Here is a 19,877-nt window from a genome sequence, read left to right on the forward strand (position 1 = left end):
GAAACGTAAGTAATTAATTTTACTAATTTAGCCTACTGATCACATTGGTTACTGCTTCCTAAATACACCTTTTTATAACGAATGACGTAATACACCGAAAATGACTGGGTGATGAACAATAATCCCAAAAGGTTTTTATTTAAAAAAAAAAGTAAGAAACAATGCCTCTGGAAAAAAATCTTGGACGTCACGCTGTCTACAATTCTTTACAACTAAAGAAAAACCAATGGTATTGATTTGTGTATGATGAGCTTTGCTTGTCCGAAGGGAATCACAACCAAACCCGAGTTTAAAGGCAAATAGAAAATACAATCCACCACCTGGCTCCATCTATGATTGTTACACTAGCCGAATTGCTGCAGTGTCTCGGCCGTGCAATCTTGGCTGTAATTGGAGCCTTCCTACGTGTCAACTCAGGTTCAGGGAAATGATTAAGAATCTTTTTTCACTTTGGTCTTCCATGCCAAATACTTCTTATTTTCTTGCTTGTATCTCCTCCATTCTCTTAATGCTGCTAAGAGGACATGCATCGAAACTGGCAGAAAGAAAGGCTGTGCAAAAAGTGGCAGGAAATATAAGCTTCATGATGTTTATCCATAATCTTTTCTGTAAGTAATGTACAAGTTAACTGCAAATATTAATGTTCAACTAAATCTTTTTTTCCAATTCAAATAAATCTTTAAAAATTGATTATAAGCTCAACTGTTTACCACCAGCATTTGGGAATTGAGAATGGGGTAATCATACATTTGTCTTTACATGTATCTACTGTCTGAAGAAAATAAACAGGTTTCTTATGTAACCATACAGAGTCTTGTATCTATGCAATGCAGAGTACATTTACACGTGTATTGTATCAATTTAAAACTTAAATGGAACATAGAATGCACAAACTCTACGTACAGATCAATTAAAGATGTTTTAACCATATTTGAGTCTTTTAAATGGAACATAGAGAGTGCAAATGTTTAAATAACTCACCGAATAGACAGCAAAACAATGTTCAAATGAGTAGTAGCTGACAGACATAATTGATGGGTGAAAAAAGGCATCCTCTGCCAGAGATCTTGCTTGCCTAGATGACACTGAAAAGAAATGAGAAAAAAAAAAGCAAACTACATATTAGGTTTCCTTGCAATGAGAAATACAGACAGAATCCTCCACTGAGCTGAACTAAACTACCACTTAAGAGTTGTGGTAAGATACCAGCTGAAGCATCATAAAGTCCAAGGGAGGCATTACTTCGAGCCAAGTTTGCAGCCTCAAGGGAATACATTACCTGGTCCAGGCAAAAAGCAGTAAATTACATTAAAAGAACATATATGTGTTTAGTAAATTACATTGCAAGAGCAAATATGTGTTTGTGTCTGTGCATGCAGGCATACGCATACTTGCATATAAACTAGAACCAATGAAATATACTTAGAAACAAGAGTCACGGTATACAGAATGAGCTTTGCTACTCATCATCTCCACACACGACACCCCACACTTATTTTTATTTTTAAATTTTTTTTTTTATTTTATTCTTCTCAAACTAATTGAATTCTTCTACTCATCATCCATATTCCACACATTTAGTAAGAGAAAAAAATAAATAAAAAAATAAAAAATTATGTGTAGTGTGAGGAGGATGAGTAGAATTTTAAATACAAAATAACCAGATCTTTCATTGTGTCAAGGTCACATGAAGTAAGCGTATTCTTATGTTTTTTATGTCAAGTTTGATTCAATTTCTATTTTAGAAATACTTCCTTCCCTTTCCTTCTGGAAGTTATTGTTGATCATACAAACTTTATATTTTGGGTTGTAGCAGCAAGGGGTCACTTCTATACACTCCACATACTTAAGTTGTTATGTATCTTTTAATAAAAGATTTTTTTTTTTTATAAGTAAATGGTTAAATTATATTAATACGAATAGGCAAAGTCCAAGTACACAGGGGAGATAACACCTATTTAGGAGGAAGAAATAGAAACAAGAAAATCGAGACAATTGAAATCTATAGCTTTGGCCCAAAGAAAGAGAGTTCTAACAAATAATAATCTAATCTCCTCCAATGTACGCTCCCTGTCTTCAAAGGTCCTATCATTGTGTTCCTGCCAAATGCACCATAGAAAACATATAGGAAGCATCTTCCACACAATCGAAATTTGTGGGATGCCGTTGAGGTTCGCCCAACATGCCAAAAGCTCGACCACTGTAGCAGGCATAACCCAGGCTAGTTCTACCCTTCTGAATACATCGACCCATAATGCTCTAGCAATCTCGCAATGGAGTAGAAGATGGTTCATAATCTCCCCACTTTGTTTACACATACAACACCATTCCACCACTATCACCCCATGAGTCTGTAAGTTATCCGTTGTCAGAATCTTCCCCAGAGACGTTGTCTAGGCAAAAAATGCCACCCTGGGGGGGCCTTGTTTCTCCAAATCCTTCTCCATGGAAAGTGATTATTTTGTTGTGGTTGTGTGAGAGCCTTACAAAAAGAACGAACTGAAAATGTAACTTTCTTGGTAGGTGTCCACCACAAACTATCAGCTTTTCGAGTGTGCGGTCTTATGGAGTATAAAAGCTGAAAAAAATTCTCAAAATTGCAGACTTCCCAATCTTGGGCCGCCCTAGTGAAGTTCACATTCCACTAGAATAAATCCCCAACCATCTCCATGAGATCTGCCACTAAAGCTTCTTTCTCACGTGCAAGTATGAACACTACAGGAAATAAGTCCCTGAGACATCTATCTCCACACTATATGTCATGCCAAAACTATATGTCATGCCAAAATTTAGTTCTTGAGCCATCTCCCATTGCAATTCTAGTATGACGAGAAAAGACTCCCCACCCTCGCCTAATGTGCTTCCATAAACCCCGCTTACCTCCTTAGAGCACCATCTCCTCCACAATCCACCATATCTATAATCAATCACCAACTTCCATAAAGCTACGGGTTCCGTATTATAGCACCAGAGCCATTTCCCAAGTAAAGCCCGGTTAAACACCCTCAGGTTTCCAACTCCCAAACCACCAGAAGAGATTGGGAAGCATATCGTTTCCCACTTGACCAAATGAAATTTAAATTCATCCCCAAGCCTACTCCAAAGGAAGTCACGATGCAGTTTTTCAATACGAGCCACCACACTTGCAAGAATTGGGAACAATGATAGAAAATAGGTAGGTAGATTGGAAAGACTGCTTTTAATTAGAGTAATCCTACCACCTTTCGACAAATACAATCTCTTCCAACCTGCCAATCTTCGTTCAATCTTCTCAATTACTATATCCCAAATAGATTTGGCCCTGGAATTGGCCCCCAAAGGAAGCCCAAGGTAATTCATAGGGAAAGAAGAGATCTTACAACCAAGGGTGCTAGCCAATAACCGGATATTACGAACGTTGCCAACTGGAACCAGTTCTGACTTGGATAAATTCACTTTCAACCTAGAGACTACCTCAAAGCAAAGTAGGAGTGCCCTTAGTGCCTAAATCTAGTTTAGATCTGCCTCGCAAAAAATAAATGTATCATCTGTAAACAATAAATGGGAAATGTGGATAGTACCTCAATGTGTGTCACAGACCAAAAAGCTAGCCAAAAACCCACTATTAACCATCGCTGAGATCATTCTGCTAAGTGCCTCCACGACTATGACAAAGAGAAGTGGGGACCAGGGATCCACTTGCCTTAAGTCTCGGGAACTGTTAAAAAAGCCAATTGGGCAGCCATTCACCAAAACTGAGAACCGCACCATCGATATGCATCATCTCTCCCCAAAACCACATCTCCCCAGCAAATACAACAAAAAATCTCAGTTGACATGATCGTAAGTCTTCTCCATATCCAACTTGCACAAGAGAACTAGCCTACCCGTTTGTGTTCTATGAGAACTGAATCCAGGATCTGTCTTCCCCATACAAATGCATTTTGAGGTTTCGTAATGATCCACCCCAAAACTCCTCCCAGCCAATTTGTGAGTACCTTAGAAATGATCTTATACACCCCATTCACAAGGCTAATGGGCCTATAATCCTTAATCTCTTATGCCCCAATCTTCTTGGGAATAAGTATAATATAAGTGACATTGAGGCTTTTCTCAAATTTTCCCACTGAGAAGAATTCATGAAACACATTCATTAAGTCCTCCGTTCACCACTTCCTAACAAGTTTGGAAGAAACCTATAGAAAATCCATCAGGCCCTAGTGCTTTATCTTTTACCATCTTTCTTACCACTTCATAAACCTCAACCTCCTAAAACGGCCTCTCCAACCAGGTGATATTCTACTATTCAATGGACTTAAAACCTAGCCCATTGATCTTCGGCCTCCACTCCTCAGGTTCAATAAGTAACTGCTCAAAATAACCAGCCACATGGTCTCGGATCGCCGGGATCTTTGAACAAACAACTCCATCAAGATTCAGCATCTCAATGGCATTAGTTCGCCTATGGGAGTTTGCCACTCTATGAAAGAACTTTGTGCAACGATCACCCTCTTTCAGCCACAAAGCCCGAAATTTCTACCGCAAAGAAATCTCCTCCAATAAGGTGAACCTCTCTAGATCTGAGACTAATTCTGTCCTCCGAGCAAGTTCCTCCAATGAAATGGCTCGTCCCTCCAGTGCCCTTTCTAGCTCATGAAGCTCCTCCAGTAGTGACTTCTTGCAATTGCCTATATCACCACATGACTGCGCATTCCAAAACTTTCAATTTTCCAACAAGAATGAAACTAGGGGTACCTTGGATTTGGTAAGAGGACCACCATTACCTAGCCCGTTCCATAAAGCCTTCTGTCTTTAACCACATATTCTCAAATTTAAAGTATCTCCTTCCTCCTTGAATTCCCTCACAATCCAACAAAATAGAAAAATGATCAAAACATAGGCGAGGCAATCTTTTTTTACATACCTACGGGTAGTGAATTTCCCACTCCAGGGAGACAAAATCTGTCTAATCTTGACCACGACTGATTATTAGACCATGTGAATGCACCACCCATAAGAGGAAGATCCACCACTCCCAGCTCAAAAATGCAGTCCAAGAAATTTGACATTGCTAGCCGCAACCTGCTATCTCCCAATCTTTCACATGAGAATTTGACAACATTAAAATCCCCACCTTTTTTTTTTTTATGTCAGGGAACCTCTCCAAGGCAGGGCCCTTCGGACCCACCCCTACAAGGTAAACCCCGGTCCCGTACACCGCACCCTTGAAAGATTCCCTACACGGAACTGGTTAAATCACTAGTTTTTCACTAAGAGGTGTGGCCATGAAGAATTGTTTGCACCCATGAGGTGTTGAACCTTGGATCTTGAAGGGAGTGATACCCCAAGACCAAGGCCTTCACCACTTCCACCAGCTCTATAACCCAACCAACTCTTCCCATAGAAGGGTTCTATTGCTGTCCAATGTCGGCCCATATATTCCAGCAAACATCCATCTAAAATTATCCTCCACATTTTGAAATGAGCAAGCCACTGTGTACTTCCCAATATACTCCTCTATTTTTTTCACCACCGTTCTATCCAACATAACTAGTACTCCACCTGATGCTCCAATCAAAGCCTAAAAAATCCAGTCAACATATGAGCAGCTCCACATGCTTCTAACAATACTTCTTGAAATATTTTCCATCTTGGTTTCCTGCAAGCACACATTATCCACCTTCCACTTTCAAAGCAAATTTTTTATCCGTAGGTGCTTATTTATCTCATTAAGCCTCGGACATTCCATGATATAATCTTAGACTTCATGGAGACAAAGTCGACCCCCTCCCTTTTGATCTTTCTCAACTTGAGCTGCCCTCATAATTGATAGAACAAGTTAATCTCTTAAGCTCCCGCTGTTTTTTTGCGCCGTTTCTTGATCTAAATATTTCCAATTTCAATCGCCATTAACAAAGCCATAAATTGTTCTTCAAAACCTTCACACTCAATCCCCACACGACGCTATATTTACTGCACCTTATCCATAACCCAATCCGAAACAATGTTCTAACATGGGGGTATAGATTTCAACAGTATTGGCTCCCCATCCATCTCAACCCCTTCCTTTGATGCCCACTTTGATGCCACCAGCAACCTTGTCTCCTCCTCTGCAAGAGGATGCCTATCCATAATTTCACACAAAGGATCTGTCAACTGTAAAGTTTCTCCAATGACTTCCCCCTCTATGCTTTCGATCGACTCATTATGACCACACTCTGCAGGAGGACAATCGACCAACGTTACGGGAAGTGGGTTATCCAAAACTAGGCTCGCCGAAGGACAATCCACCACAGACAGGCTCGCTGGAGGACAATCCACCACAGACAGGCTCACCAGAGGAGATTCCACCATGAGGTCAACCCCTGCATCTCTACTCCCCGTCAGCAACTTTTGTCCAAAAGAACTACCACCGATGTGGGTTTTTGAAAACTCGTGACTACTATCGAGATAGCCCTCACCGTCAACGTGTCCTCCCTCTCCTCCATCGTCGTTGGATCCTCTGCCTACAACCAGACCATCAGCACCATCTCCAGCACTGTTGAAGATGGTGCCAGCGGGTATCCACCTGTCGATGGGCCTGCAAGGGCTGGGTCTCGTCTCCTCCAGACTGGGCCAGCCTGTTTCTGGAGGTTTAGTAGGCTCACAAGCTGCGGCCCAGATCTTGGACCCAAGCCCAGGATTGCCTTCCCTTTGTCTCCTGTTGGGCCCCCATTGTAGTGGCTCATAGTATTTTGAAGCTTGCTGCGTAGCCCTCCTTTAACCAGGCCACGCGTATCCTTCCTCCTATAACCAAGCCCATCTCCCACACCGTTTGGCCCTTTGTAAGCTACCTCTCTCTAATAAGGCCAGGTTCCTCCACACTGAAGCCCATTTCGAAGCCCCTTTCCTCCAAGCCCACACCCACAACTCTTTGCTCCTCTTCACACCGTATTAAAAAGTCCACTCTGTCCTGAAGCAAACAGAGTTGCTCCTTCACGTCTAACAGCATGTTGTGTACGTGCCCCTTTGCCAGGCCCACAACATTGCCTATCCCTATTAACAAAAGATATATTAACAAAAAGACAAACAGATTGAAAACTTGACCAAAGCTCCAATCAAACCCTCAAATGTTATTAGGATGGACTATAGATCTAAACTTTGAATGAACGAGGTTACATACATCTTCTGCATTGGTGTAATATCAACAAACAAATTCGAAATGCCTTGGCCTTTTTATAACAGGTCTGAGTAAAATAGAAATGCTAGAAAATATCATGGCTGTAATCACTTCCATTTGGCAAAAATTGAATATGAAGCACAATAACTTCTGTAATCACGAACTTTCTCTTCTAAGTACATATTAGAACATCTTTTAGGCTTCATCATGAATTTTCTGACTATTCATTCTTCCCTGCTTCTTGTAGAACAGAGCTAGTGTATTGAATTCACCCTTTCTCATTGAAGATTTTTCTGACACCTATAATTTGTGTTCTGAAAAAGACACAAAGCAGAAGATGCTAAATTTCATGGTATGTAAAAAGACACATTGTTTTGAATTCCATTAATCCATAGGCCTTATAGCCTTTTCGTCCACCCAAGAGACAAAAAGGGTAGCAATTGATAGATGAATGATGATAGGAGTCCCTCATAAAGCTGCTCAAGACAGGAAACAGATGGGAGAGAGAGAGAGAGAGAGGAGTAAATTAAGTAACTATAGTAGGCCTAGCTATCAAGTTCTTTCCCATGCTCATTACAACAGTATTTACTAAAATAAAAACTAAATGGATAATATAGGCAACGAATCTGTTCTCCTGTGCAGAATTGACAATAAAGTGAAACGAGTAAATGAGCTCCTATGCTAAGATTTTGGGAGAATTCAAGATCGCATCAATTTGGGTGTCTGCATCAAATTACAGATACAATCCATGCTCTCTCTGATTTCTCTTTCATCTCACACAAATGCAGATGTTGTCACTTCATATTATTTTTCCACATTCACAACAGCAAAATTTCTTTTCTTCCATTTTTACAACTTTCATTCAGAAAGGAAGGTGATGCCTTTTGAACAACATAGGCAATGAACCAATTAACTGTTTATACTACCCGTTGAAGGAGAAAAACATCCACCAAATTACCAAGAGAATTGCAGAAAAATTATAAATAAATAAAACAGAAGACCAATCGATAAGCATTCATCCTGATAACTCACCTGTTTACCAATCTCATCCATTATAATCATCCTAGGCAATGATTGAACCTACATTGAAATATTTAACACAATCATAAGAATGAATCTTCTTAAATCAGGAGATTTATTTCTTAATGCCTAATCTCAACTGAATAAAATGAAATGTGGAGAAAAAATGAACATACCAATCTGGAAAGAGATCCAAGAGTTGTAGCACATGAATGAAGATTGAAACATGTATGCTGCCGAGACAAGACATCCAATTCCCTGAGGCGCAATACAAGCCAAGTAAATGATATGAAGAAAATACATATGAGGTAAAAAGAAGTTTGAAAGAGTACAACAAGCCTTCAAAATCCACTAAACTTTGCTTCTGGAGGACCCAAGTATACTACTAAATTGAGAAAAGTATGGGAATGAATACAAATAAAATGAAAATGCATTTCTAGCTTCTGGAACATGTTCACCAGACTAAGAGTAATAGTCAATGTCATATTTGCCATGCCAAAAAAAAAAGGGGCATTGTTTTTGTACAGTAAAAGCAACTCTATCCCTATGCCAACGAATGCATAGATAGTAGATTAAAATCAGGCAACTTGGATATCTTATGTAAGTTGGATATGGAGAAGGCCTACGATCAGGTCAATTGGGATTTCCTACTTTACTTGCTTGAGAGGTGTGGCTTTTGGGAGAGATGGTGCTCAAGGATCAGGTGGTGCACATCAACGGCGAAGTTCTCAGTTTTGGTGAATGGTAGTCCCGTGGATTTTTCAACAGCTCTCGTGGTCTAAGATAGGGAGATCCTTTGTCCCCTCTCCCGTTTGTCATTGTCATGGAGGTGCTTAGTAGAATGATCTCAGCCTTGGTTAACAGCAACTTTGTGGCTAGTTTTCCAGTCAGTGACACCAATAGGGGTACTCTTAACATTTCTCACTTCTTGTTAGCAAATGATACTCTAATATTTTGTGAGGCAGAACAAAGCCAGATTCAACCATTGAGGGCACTTCTACTCTGTTTTGAGGCTGTATCCGGATTGAAAGTGAACTTAACCAAATCAGAATTGGTTCCAGTTAGTAATGTTCGCAACATCCAACAACTAGCTAGCACTCTTGGATGTAAGGTTTCCTCTCTTCCCATCAATTACCATGGTCTTCCTTTGTGGGGCCGCCTCAAGGGCTATATCTATCTGGGATACAATAATTGAGAAGATTGAACATAGATTGTCAAGTTGGAAGAGATTGTATTTGTCAAAAGGTGACAGGATCATCTTAATCAAGGGCAGCCGTCAAATTTACCAACCTATTTTTTATCTTTATTCCCAATCCACCGAGTGTGGAACCCCTATTGAGAAACTTCATCGCGATTTCCTTTGGAGTGGTATAGGGGATGAATTCAAATTCCATCTGGGTAAGTGGGATATCTCTTCTGGTAGGCTTGGTATTAGAAACCTGAGGGTTTCAATCGGGCCCTTCTTGGGAAATGATTGTGGCAATACAATAAGGAACCAGAAGCTTTATGGAAGTTGGTGATTGACTGCAAGTATGGAGGTATGTGGGGGACGTGGAGCACTAGGGAGGTACAAGGGGCGTATGGAGTGGGTAGGGCTGAGCACCGACCCTTTCGGAGTCAGAGGGCCCATCCTCCGACTCCGACTCCGACTATGTCGGAGGTCGAATCCGACCTCCGACTCCGACTCCGAACTGTGCCGAATCCTCTCCGACTCCGACTCGTCGGAGCGGAGTCGGATTTTTAGACTTTTTTTTTTTGTCTTTTCTAACTTCATATTTGACCTACTTTTTAAAAAAAAAAAAAATTGTGGGCTTTCAAATTTCAATTTTCTCAAAATTACAATCTAAACTTATTAAACTTTTGATTATAACAAAAAATACAACTAAATAAAACAAGTAATATATATTAATACTATATATTATACTAATAGTGATATTAATACTATATATAGTTATAGTGATTAGTATAACTATATTAGTATAAGTTATAGTGATTTAGTATAACTATATAAATTTAATATAATATATTAGTATAAGTTATAGTGATTTAGTATAGGTATAATACTATAAGTTATAACTATAATCCATATTAGTATTAGTATTAGTTATAGTGATTAACATAACTATATATTAGTATTTGCTATAGTGATTTTAATTTAGTATAACTATATAATAGTATTAGTATAAATATTATACTAACTATATCACTGATAGTATTAGTATACTAGTAGTCTAATACTAGTATATCACTGATTCACTATAGTTAATAGTATCATATAGTAATATAGCATTAGTAATTAATATTATAGTGATTTATATAGTAATTTATATATAGACTTAAAGTGGATTACTAATAGTATTAGTATTAGGCCATAAATCTAATTATTATACTAATGTATAGTGTGTATTAGTATTACTAATATAGTATTACTAATATATTTATCAAAAGGAATATATTGAGAATTTATTAGGTCAAAAAATATAAGTAATACAAGATATTGTTATATAAAATTTTTATGAATAATACTTTAGTTATTATAATTTATACATTAGTATTATATGTTATTATAAATTTATAGATTAGTGTTTATCCATTAGTATTACATGTTGATGTTATTATGCATCTTAGTGTTTATAGTATATTATATATACATTAGTATTACATGCTATTATATTTATACATTAGTAATTTAGTGTTGCATGGTAGTAAATTAGTAATATTGTAAATTTGTAATAGTATGATATTTACATATAGTCATATACTAAACTATTATTAGTCAATTTAGTCTATATATTATAGTATAAATATATTATTTAACTAGTATATTATTGAGTTTAACTAACTATATAAGATATAGTTATATAAAATTTAAATGATTAATATATAGAAAAACACATTTTTTTTTATAAAATATGTATAAAATCGGAGGCAAAGGCGGAGGCGCAGTCGGAGGGCCAAGTCGGAGGCGGAGGCGGAGGCGGAGTTGGATTCGGAGGCGGAGGGTCGGAGTCGGATCGGAGCGGAGTCGGAGTTGGTTCATCAATGACTCCGACTCCGACTCCGACTTCGACTCGTCGGAGTCGGAGCGGAGCCGGTGAAGAGTCGGAGCGGAGTCGGATTCGGAGTTGGATTGTCGGATTTTTGCTCAGCCCTAGGAGTGGGAGTTTGGAGGCATATTAGATGAGCTTGTCACACTAGACTTGTGCTGGGAGATGGCTCAAGAATAAAATTCTGGTATGACTTATGGTGTAGAGATAACACCCTTAAGGACTCATTTCCTTCAATCTTCAGGATTGCAAGTGAGAAAGAAGTTTTAGTGGACTTATAAGGCGCTGACATGTTAATCTGGATGTGCATTCCCTTGGAAAAGCATTTGGAAAGTGAAGGTACCTACTAAGGTAGCGTTCTTCAGCTAGTAGTTCTAGGGAGAGTATTGACTGTGTATAGCTGATTGGTGTGTCAGGTGCAAGAAGGATGTTGAATCTGTAAATCATCTATTTCTTCATTGCGAGGTGGCAAAGACTTTGTGGAATGAGGCTTTTGGTAGGACAGGTATATATTGGATGATGCCTAAGGAAATTGTGGATCTTCTTGCATGTTGGCGAGGTTTTGAGGGAAGGCAAAGTGTAGCTACCAAATGGAAAATGATTCCTTTGTGTTTAATGTTGTGTCTTGGGTACAAGTGTGCCAGAAAGTGTGCACGCAAAGGGTGTGTCAATGATAGGGTTGTTGGACACTAGCATCTTTGTTCATGCCAGTGTCACTATGCCTTCTGAGGGAGCTGTAGGGTCTCATGCACCAGCTACAGATGTAGTTGGTTCTTCTGTCCAGGGTTCATTTGTAGTTAAAGACGGGGGTCCCTCCAAGGTCTCGAGTATTTTGGAAGAAACAGTCGAGCCACTTTTAGAAGATGCAAATGGGGTAACAAAAGGTAGTGCTTCCCCTCTTGAGGAAGCAGCAGGGTCAAACAAAGTGACACGTCAAGGATCGTCGAGGGGTGGAGCATATACAAAAAATGTTGATGTTGGGGAGGAACCTATAATGGTAACTGATGGAGGGGAAAACAACCATATACCTGTCGAGCAACCATTTGGCGAGAAGGAAATTATCGATTTGTCATTGGTGCCTCGTGTGGGGGAAGGTTTAGAGTCGGGAGTGTAGTCGGGTACTGTGGCTGGGAATAATGTTGTTCCCTTGGTTTCTCTTCCTCCAATTAATGATATAGTGGGTTCAATAGTGGATTGGATTTTGAATAAAGATAATGGGTTTCTACAAACCCTGGGACTTTCATATGGAGAGCAGGGAGAATATGAAGACCAATTTAAAGCACTACTCACTGCAATCGAGGCGAGCCACACACTTGAAACCAAATCTAAGTTTAAGAAAAGCAGGGAGTTAAAGAATCTTTCTTGGGCAATCAACTACAATACTAAGGGAGCTAGCTCAAGTCGAGGGAAGGCTAAAGGGAGGGCTTTGTGAAGACGTTCTTGTAGTGGGATGTAGGGGATGGGGTTGGGGAGGTGTATCAATAGTTTTCCAATTCAGACTTAGTGTATTTTGGGTAGGTTTTCATGGGCTTTTGGGTCATTAGGGGCTTTCTTGTATGGACTAGGTGTTTTTCTTGTATACGTCCAGTGTACTTAGTTACTCCTATTGATATATATATATATAATATTATTACTTATCAAAAAAATAAAATGTTGTGTCTTTGGCTGGAAAGGAATGGGAGATGTTTTGAAGATAGAGTGTTCTTTGGGTGAACTTTGGAATTTTTTCTTTTCTACTTTGTGTTTGTGAGCTAGGATTTTGTTAAGGAATGATCCTAATGAATTGAATCTGTATTAGCCTTTTTCTTGCTTTTTAGAGTGTAGTAGGTATTTCCTTTATATACATTATGTGTACTTGGGTTGTGCCTATTCTTGGTAATAAAATTTATTATTAATTATAAAAAAAAAAAAAAAAGTTTAAGTGGCTGAACACATGGAGATATCCGGTGACCTAGTTCATTGGAATGTGAACTTTACTAGGACGGCTCAAGATTGGGAAGTTGACGACTTCGAGGATTTCTTTAGACTCTTGTACTCCATAAAACGGCCCTCAAAGATCTGACGAGTTGTGGTGGGTACTCGGAGGTAAAGGTATATTCTCGATTCGCTCTATCTGTAAGTCTCTCATACAATCGTCGAACAATCACTTTCCATAGAAAAGGATTTGGAGAAATAAGGCGCCTCCCAAAACGGCATTCTTTGCTTGGACAACTTCTCTAGGTAAGATTTTGACGATAGATAACTTACAGAAACGCAAGGTGATTAGAATAGACTAGTGTTGTATGAGCAAAAATAGTGGTGAGATTGTGGATCATCTTTTACTGTATTGTGAGGTTGCTAGAGCACTATGGGAAGATGTATTTAGACGGTTAGAGCTAGCCTAGGTCATGCCTGCTATAGTGATTGAGCTTTTGGCCAGTTGAACAAATCTAGGCGGTATTCCACAAATCACAGCTATGTGGAAAATGGTACCTATTTGTATTCTGTGGTGTGTATGGCAGAAGTGAAATGGCTGGACGTTTGAGGACAAGGAGTGCTCATTAGAGGAGCTTAGATTATTTTTTGTTAGAGCTTTGTTTTTATGGGCCAAAGTTGTTGATTTCAGTGGTCTTGATTTTCATGATTTCTTGTTTTTATTTCTTCTTCCTAGACAGGTGTTACCTCTTGTATACCATCTAGTGTACTTGGGCTATGCCTATTCTTATTAATACAATCATTTACCGATCAAAAAAAAAAAAAGCAGCTCTACCCCCTTCATTTTGATAGGCCTGGAAAAGTATCAATCTTCTTACCATTCTGTGAAGCCTCTTTCACTAGCTAAAAGAGAGGATGTGCCTGATGCACCAACATAAACATGGTTAGATTTAAGACCAAAAAGTTGCCGGAACTGCCCCATTACAACTTCAAAAACCTCCTGAAGATCCTGTTTCAGAATGAGGATTCATCAGTCTAGAGAAATTAACTAACAGGCATCTGCAACAATATAACATGGACTTCTAAGGTTTGCCCTTCATTTTTTATTTCTTATAAAATTTATTGCTTAGAAGACAAATGGTGCACTTTTGTTTTTGAGGTGCAGATAAAAATGTAAATAATGTTGTTCTGTCACCAACTTCTAATCTACAGTACCATGCAAAAAAAGAAAAGAAAATGAAGACAAGCAGAATAGAAAAACATTACAGCAAAAATGGAGATAATGCAGGATAATGCCATTCAACAATACAAATAAGACCCAAACATTATGCCAGAACAAGTTTGGATACTTAGTTCATGCGATTCAGAAGAAATTAAGCAAATTGCATTCACTAGTGAAGCCTAATGTCATGAAAAGTTCAACTTCATATGCAGACATATAGAATTTTAGTTAACTCATGAATTGAAACCTAAAAGTCAAACTAGTAAATAGACTAGTTCATGAAATTCATAACAGTGCAGATCTTCATTCTAGACTTTCTTATTGTATCTGAACCCTATATAAATTGCAGAGCATCTTTTTATAAGGAAACAATACACAATAAATTAGCTTTGGGCTTTAATTCAACATGCAGGCATTCAGTTTACTGAAACTGGTCCAACATCTGTTCTGTTTGGGACTTCAGATTATCATAAGGTTCATTTACGCTACAAAAAGACTGGGGCAAAGTGTAGTGGATTGATGTTGCAACTTATAAATGTAGTTGCAAGTTTTTTTTTTTATTTTTTTGTGAGCAAATGTAGTTGCAAGTTGGTTGATCATCCGTTGATCCATTGTTCTATTGTGCAAGAGTTATAGATCCTTGTCTTTACAGACTCAGTTCAATGGGCAATGCCTAAAATGAATTAACTCTATCTCACAGAGAAATGTAATTTTAGCAGAGAAAGTAGTTTCAAAAGAAATTCGCATGCACTTTTCCTCAAATTGAAAAACTTGAATAAAGGAAGAATCTCAAGTTTAATTACGTTGAGACGTCTATTATTGAAATCAGATTTATTACTCTCGAATCCCTGTATGAGGGTTTCATGCCTTCAGCAGTACTACTCTTGTTGGATTTGTTTCTCTTTTAAAATTTAAATTGTAAGAGAACTATTTGTATACTTCCTGTGTAACTAAGGATATAATATTCTCAAATAGAATTTAGCATCACTACACTTGGTTTCTATTACATTATACCAGGAATCTACATTAAGAATAATATAAAACACATGCAATGTAACAGACAAAACGTATCAGCACTTTAAGTCCATTTCAAGTGACAGATATGGAATACACACAACAGGAAAACTTTGTAGACAAACAACTAACCTGCTGGGAAATTGTGCGCCAGAGAGGATGCTGGCTTTCTGAGTCCTTCAGACAGTCCTTGGGATTCCAAACAAGAACACCTCCCCACATCTACATGGTGTCATCATCCAAGTTAGTAATTTTATGAAATTGAAAAAGAACAGCAAGTATGAAGATACTGAAGTGTGAAGACATGATAACTCACTGGAGAGATGAACCCATTCGTCTTAGAAATCTCTCCATTTGGAAGTTGTAGTAAAAGAGGACATTCCCTTGCAGATGGTATATAGCTGACAACATAGAAAAATAAAATTGACATTAAAGCTGTCGAGAATGGAAATCTCTTCCCAGGACACTGGGTTCAGTATATGGATGTCCATCAACTAAAAGCTACATATCACCAGATGCTTATAATATATCGCATGGTCAATGGATGGACACGCATTACATTTTCACTAAATATATAATTTAACAATCAGATAAAATACTTTCATTGCAATAATAATTATAGAGAATCGAGCTAAAGAATATACACCACAAATTGCAAAATCTTTGACCTCCCGCCTGCTGCAATAGAAGTATCCAAGTGCCACTCATTTGAATTCACCTAATTAAATTAGGCAAATAACATTAATAAAAAAGAAATAAATTAAAATTAAAATTAAAAGTACACAAGATGGCAAATGAGATATTTCATATGAAAAACACACCCGCACAGACAAATAAATAAGGAAATGGCCCCAGACTACGATATTCCTATACTTCCCACATATTTAAATTATTGCCTCCACCATTTCCCATACCACCATTACTCACCATCAAGTTGCCACCCTTATCATCACTAACACCATAAAAAAGTCACTAAACAACCGACAATTTTCTTTGGTTTGGAATTAAATTTTTCTAACATTATTCCCGCCATTCATAAGGCATTTCCTATTTTATAGCAAAAAAAATGTTTCTGTAATTTGTGCAACAAATGATATCTCATAATCTTTTTTAGCATATTGTCAGGTGCTTTCTCTTGTATACACCTTGTGTACTTGGGTTGTGCCCCTGTGTGCTTTTAATAAAATTGACTTTACAAAAAAAATAATGTTTTAGAATTTTGTTTTAACTATAAAATTACTGTGAAATACCCTAGTTTGGGTATAGCAGGTGATGAATGGGATCCTGCATTACTTGTAAGGGTGAAGCTATTTCCCTGATAATGATTCCCATGGGCTCCAATGTAATCTTGATTAATGCTTTTGGAGTATAAGTCCATATGTGTCTTAGACTTTTCTTCAGTTGTTGCAAATTCTATTAAAGCAATGTCTAGATTTTGAGTCTTGCCACCTATAACAGAATAATCAAGGAGAACACGGGCATTTAACAAGGGAGTTCTAATACGTCAAATTGATTCCAAGAGGTGGTAACTGGGATCACACATTTTTCAGGAGGAAGAAGTTTTGCCCTTTATAATGATTCAAAGGATCTCCCGTTGTATTCAATGGAACTGTGTTCACGAATTTCTAGTGTCTTTTTTTAGTTCCTAACTTGTAATTAGGTTTTTGCTTTCCTATACTTCCTATGTACATGGGATTTCCCAATTTACTTCTTCCTACTTATATATTAGAAAAAAGGATCTCCCATTGTAACCTTGACTAGACCTTTTGGAGTACAAGCCCATATGTGTCTTTGACTTTTCTTGGGTTGTTACACTACAATCATTCATTTAAAATCCCATGGGAAAACCCAAAAACACTACTTTAGATTAATCAATTTTACATAAGAGTAAATATGTAACGTCTATATTTTTTCCTTTTCCTCCATTTTGACCTTGGAGAGTGAACACGTGCTCAATATATTCATGCATACTCACCCACACTAGAAATTTCTTTGAGTGTTGCACCAAGAAACTTCCGGACTTAAGTGAAATTAAAAATTAAATGTGATTAGTAATAATCTTCTAAATTTCTACCTCAGAATCATATCATGAGAGGTTAAAGATTTAAAGACGCATACAAAAAAAGGAAGGTCCTTGGCACTAAAGATGTAGCTCTCCTGCTCATCATCCCAATGAGAAAATGAAGACTTAGGTGTATGGTATAAAACCTGCCAGTCAGGAAGAAAATATAATCAAATAATAATCTCAGACACGAGAATCAATCCAGAAAGCTATACGACCAAAAAGATTTAATAAAAAAACAATAATCATTTTCCAAGCACTGGAATATCTATTACCTGACTTTCCACACTTATGTTTGCTACAGACTCCAGAGCCTCAATTACAGGGGCCAGTAAGGTCTCATCTATTGATTGGAAATCCCTGTCATAACAAGAGAATGCCAGCACAAGCTGGAATAAATATCTTTGAAGGTCAACATGTTTTTTTTATAAGAAGATATTTTATTGATATTGAAATAGGCTGAAGGTCAACATGTTAGAGTAGGTTTCCTACCCTAAAGATCAATATGGTTGAAAAACAAAGTTTGCAGAATCTCCTCCATTACTGCACGCAACAAATACTCACTCCAAACAGAAATCGAGCAAACTCAAAACAAAAACAGGAGAGTCTTAACTTTAAGCTCATTATCATATTGTTTCCTATAATAGAACATGGAGTGGTGCTACATGTGTAAAAAAAGTGGAGAATCGGTAGATCACTTGCTCTTACATTGTGAGGTGGCTGGGGAGCTTTGGGCTGGTATTCTTAGTAGAGCTGGGCTAAGTTGGGCTATGCCCAAGAGTGTGGTGGACCTATTAGCATGCTGGAATAGGTCTCATAGTAGTGCCCAATTAGCAGTCGTGTGGCGGATGATTCCTTTGTGCTTAATGTGGTGTTTATGGTTGGAAAGGAATGACAGATGTTTTAATAACAAGGAGCGTGCAATGGGGGAAATCTGGAACTTTTTTGTATTCTCTATTTTCCAGTGGTTTTCTGCTATTGTATTGAGGGGAGGGAATGTTCATGAGTTCTTATCTTCTTTCTAGTCTATTAGAATGTAATTAGGTGCCTCTCTTAGTATATTTCCTGTGTACTTGGGCACTGCCTAATTTCATTCACATCAATAAAGATTATTACTTATAAAAAAAAAAAAGAACACAACTGAAAAAAAAATGAAACAGCTCTATCACGCCTTTAACGTAAAACTGTACAAACAAACATATAAACAAACAGCTACAATACTCCAAAACAAGAAAATTCTCAATAATAATAATAAAAAAAAAAAAAAAAAAACCAATCTTCATACCAATCATAGACCCAATCTTGAGGATCCGAATTAAGCAGATTAAACGAAAGCACGATTTTCCCATCAGCCCCCACAGGCATAAACTCCCCATGAATTAAGCCTTCCTCCTTCCCACCATTCATAAACACCTTAACAAAAATTTCTGCCGCCCTCGCCACTGCTTCAGCCTCCGAAACCCTCCCAACAACCCAAGCATGCCTATACTTCCCAACTACAGCCCTCACCTCCTCCCTATCCCCATTCACCACCACCACACTATAGACCTTCCCACCCAACGAATCCGCCAAAGCCTTATCAACACCCTCATCATCACTGAAATCAATGGTCCCCATCAAGCCACACCTCCATGAAGACGTATATTCAAGATTTCGAGTCTGTATACAACCCGAACTAGAATCTACAGTCACAGCAATAGAGAAGTTTGTGCTGCAAGTGCCGCATTGTGGGGGCTTGGAGGTCAATTTGGTCATTTGACTGAGAATGGAAGATCCTAGGGCGTCTGGGGTCATGGACGGTTTGGAATCGAAACCTACGAAGATTGCTTGAAAATGGCATGGGAACAACAAGGGGTTCGATTCGATTCGGGCAGAGAGCATATCGATTTCACGGAATGGGAGCGGAGCACGATAGATTTCCACTGATTTCCATAGGAATGGGAACCCTGCAAAAAATCAAAACTACAAATGGCGATCAAAAGCAAGAATATATTGAGAAACTGGAGCATAGGTAACTTCCTAAGTACCATCATATAAATATATCAGTAATGATACTCCCAGGGGGAAAAAACATATGTATGTATACGCATATGTAAATAGAGAGGGTGGGGAAAGTAGACCTAGGAGGAATGAGAAGAGGACTGAGAGGGTGAGAATAAGGCGCTTGATTCCGGGTTTGGAATTTCGCATGGTTTTGGGATCGAAGTCCGATTCGGGTTCTTCTGCTTTGTGAGTGGTTTCGGATATCTGGTGCGTCTCGCCTGGAGCTTCGGTGATGCCAGCCATCCTTGAACGCATTGAAAGCTTCTTTGGTTAGAAAGGCTTCGAGCTCTACCTGCTCTGATTGAGCACTTTATAAGAGCTCGAGCGTCTATGATCAATAAATTAGAAATGAAAAATCCTATTCGAAGTTCAGCGTGAGAACTCGTATTACCGTAATATCCGATTGAGTAATTATAC

General features: G+C 38.2%; 1 protein-coding gene across 1 annotated transcript; it reads right to left on the reverse strand.

Annotated features, from left to right (window-relative positions):
• Positions 1-119: 119 nt before the first annotated feature.
• Positions 120-19,817, reverse strand: LOC121249879 (GPI transamidase component PIG-S). The gene is made up of 13 exons (XM_041148716.1): positions 19,538-19,817; positions 18,703-19,363; positions 17,693-17,777; positions 17,474-17,563; positions 16,000-16,073; positions 15,672-15,756; positions 15,488-15,577; positions 13,998-14,128; positions 8,335-8,416; positions 8,171-8,218; positions 1,207-1,279; positions 982-1,085; positions 120-551 (listed from the first exon to the last, which is right to left on the reverse strand). Exons 1-13 carry the CDS (start codon positions 19,713-19,715, stop codon positions 432-434), a joined length of 1,821 nt encoding a protein of 606 aa, XP_041004650.1. The 5' UTR covers positions 19,716-19,817; the 3' UTR covers positions 120-431.
• Positions 19,818-19,877: the final 60 nt, after the last annotated feature.

Source organism: Juglans microcarpa x Juglans regia, chromosome 2D (assembly GCF_004785595.1).
Source record: "Juglans microcarpa x Juglans regia isolate MS1-56 chromosome 2D, Jm3101_v1.0, whole genome shotgun sequence".
NCBI lineage: Eukaryota > Viridiplantae > Streptophyta > Magnoliopsida > Fagales > Juglandaceae > Juglans > Juglans microcarpa x Juglans regia.

What these genes read in the sequence shown, in the direction of transcription:
- LOC121249879 (XM_041148716.1), bottom strand. Translation starts at nt 19,715, where the DNA reads ATGCGTTCAAGGATGGCTGGCATCACCGAAGCTCCAGGCGAGACGCAC. An exon ending in TGGATGAGATTGGTAAACAG is followed by an intron (nt 1,280 to 8,170) that starts GTGAGTTATCAG and finishes TGCCTGGACCAG; the next exon opens with GTAATGTATTCCCTTGAGGC. An exon ending in ACTTTATGATGCTTCAGCTG is followed by an intron (nt 1,086 to 1,206) that starts GTATCTTACCAC and finishes ATTTCTTTTCAG; the next exon opens with TGTCATCTAGGCAAGCAAGA.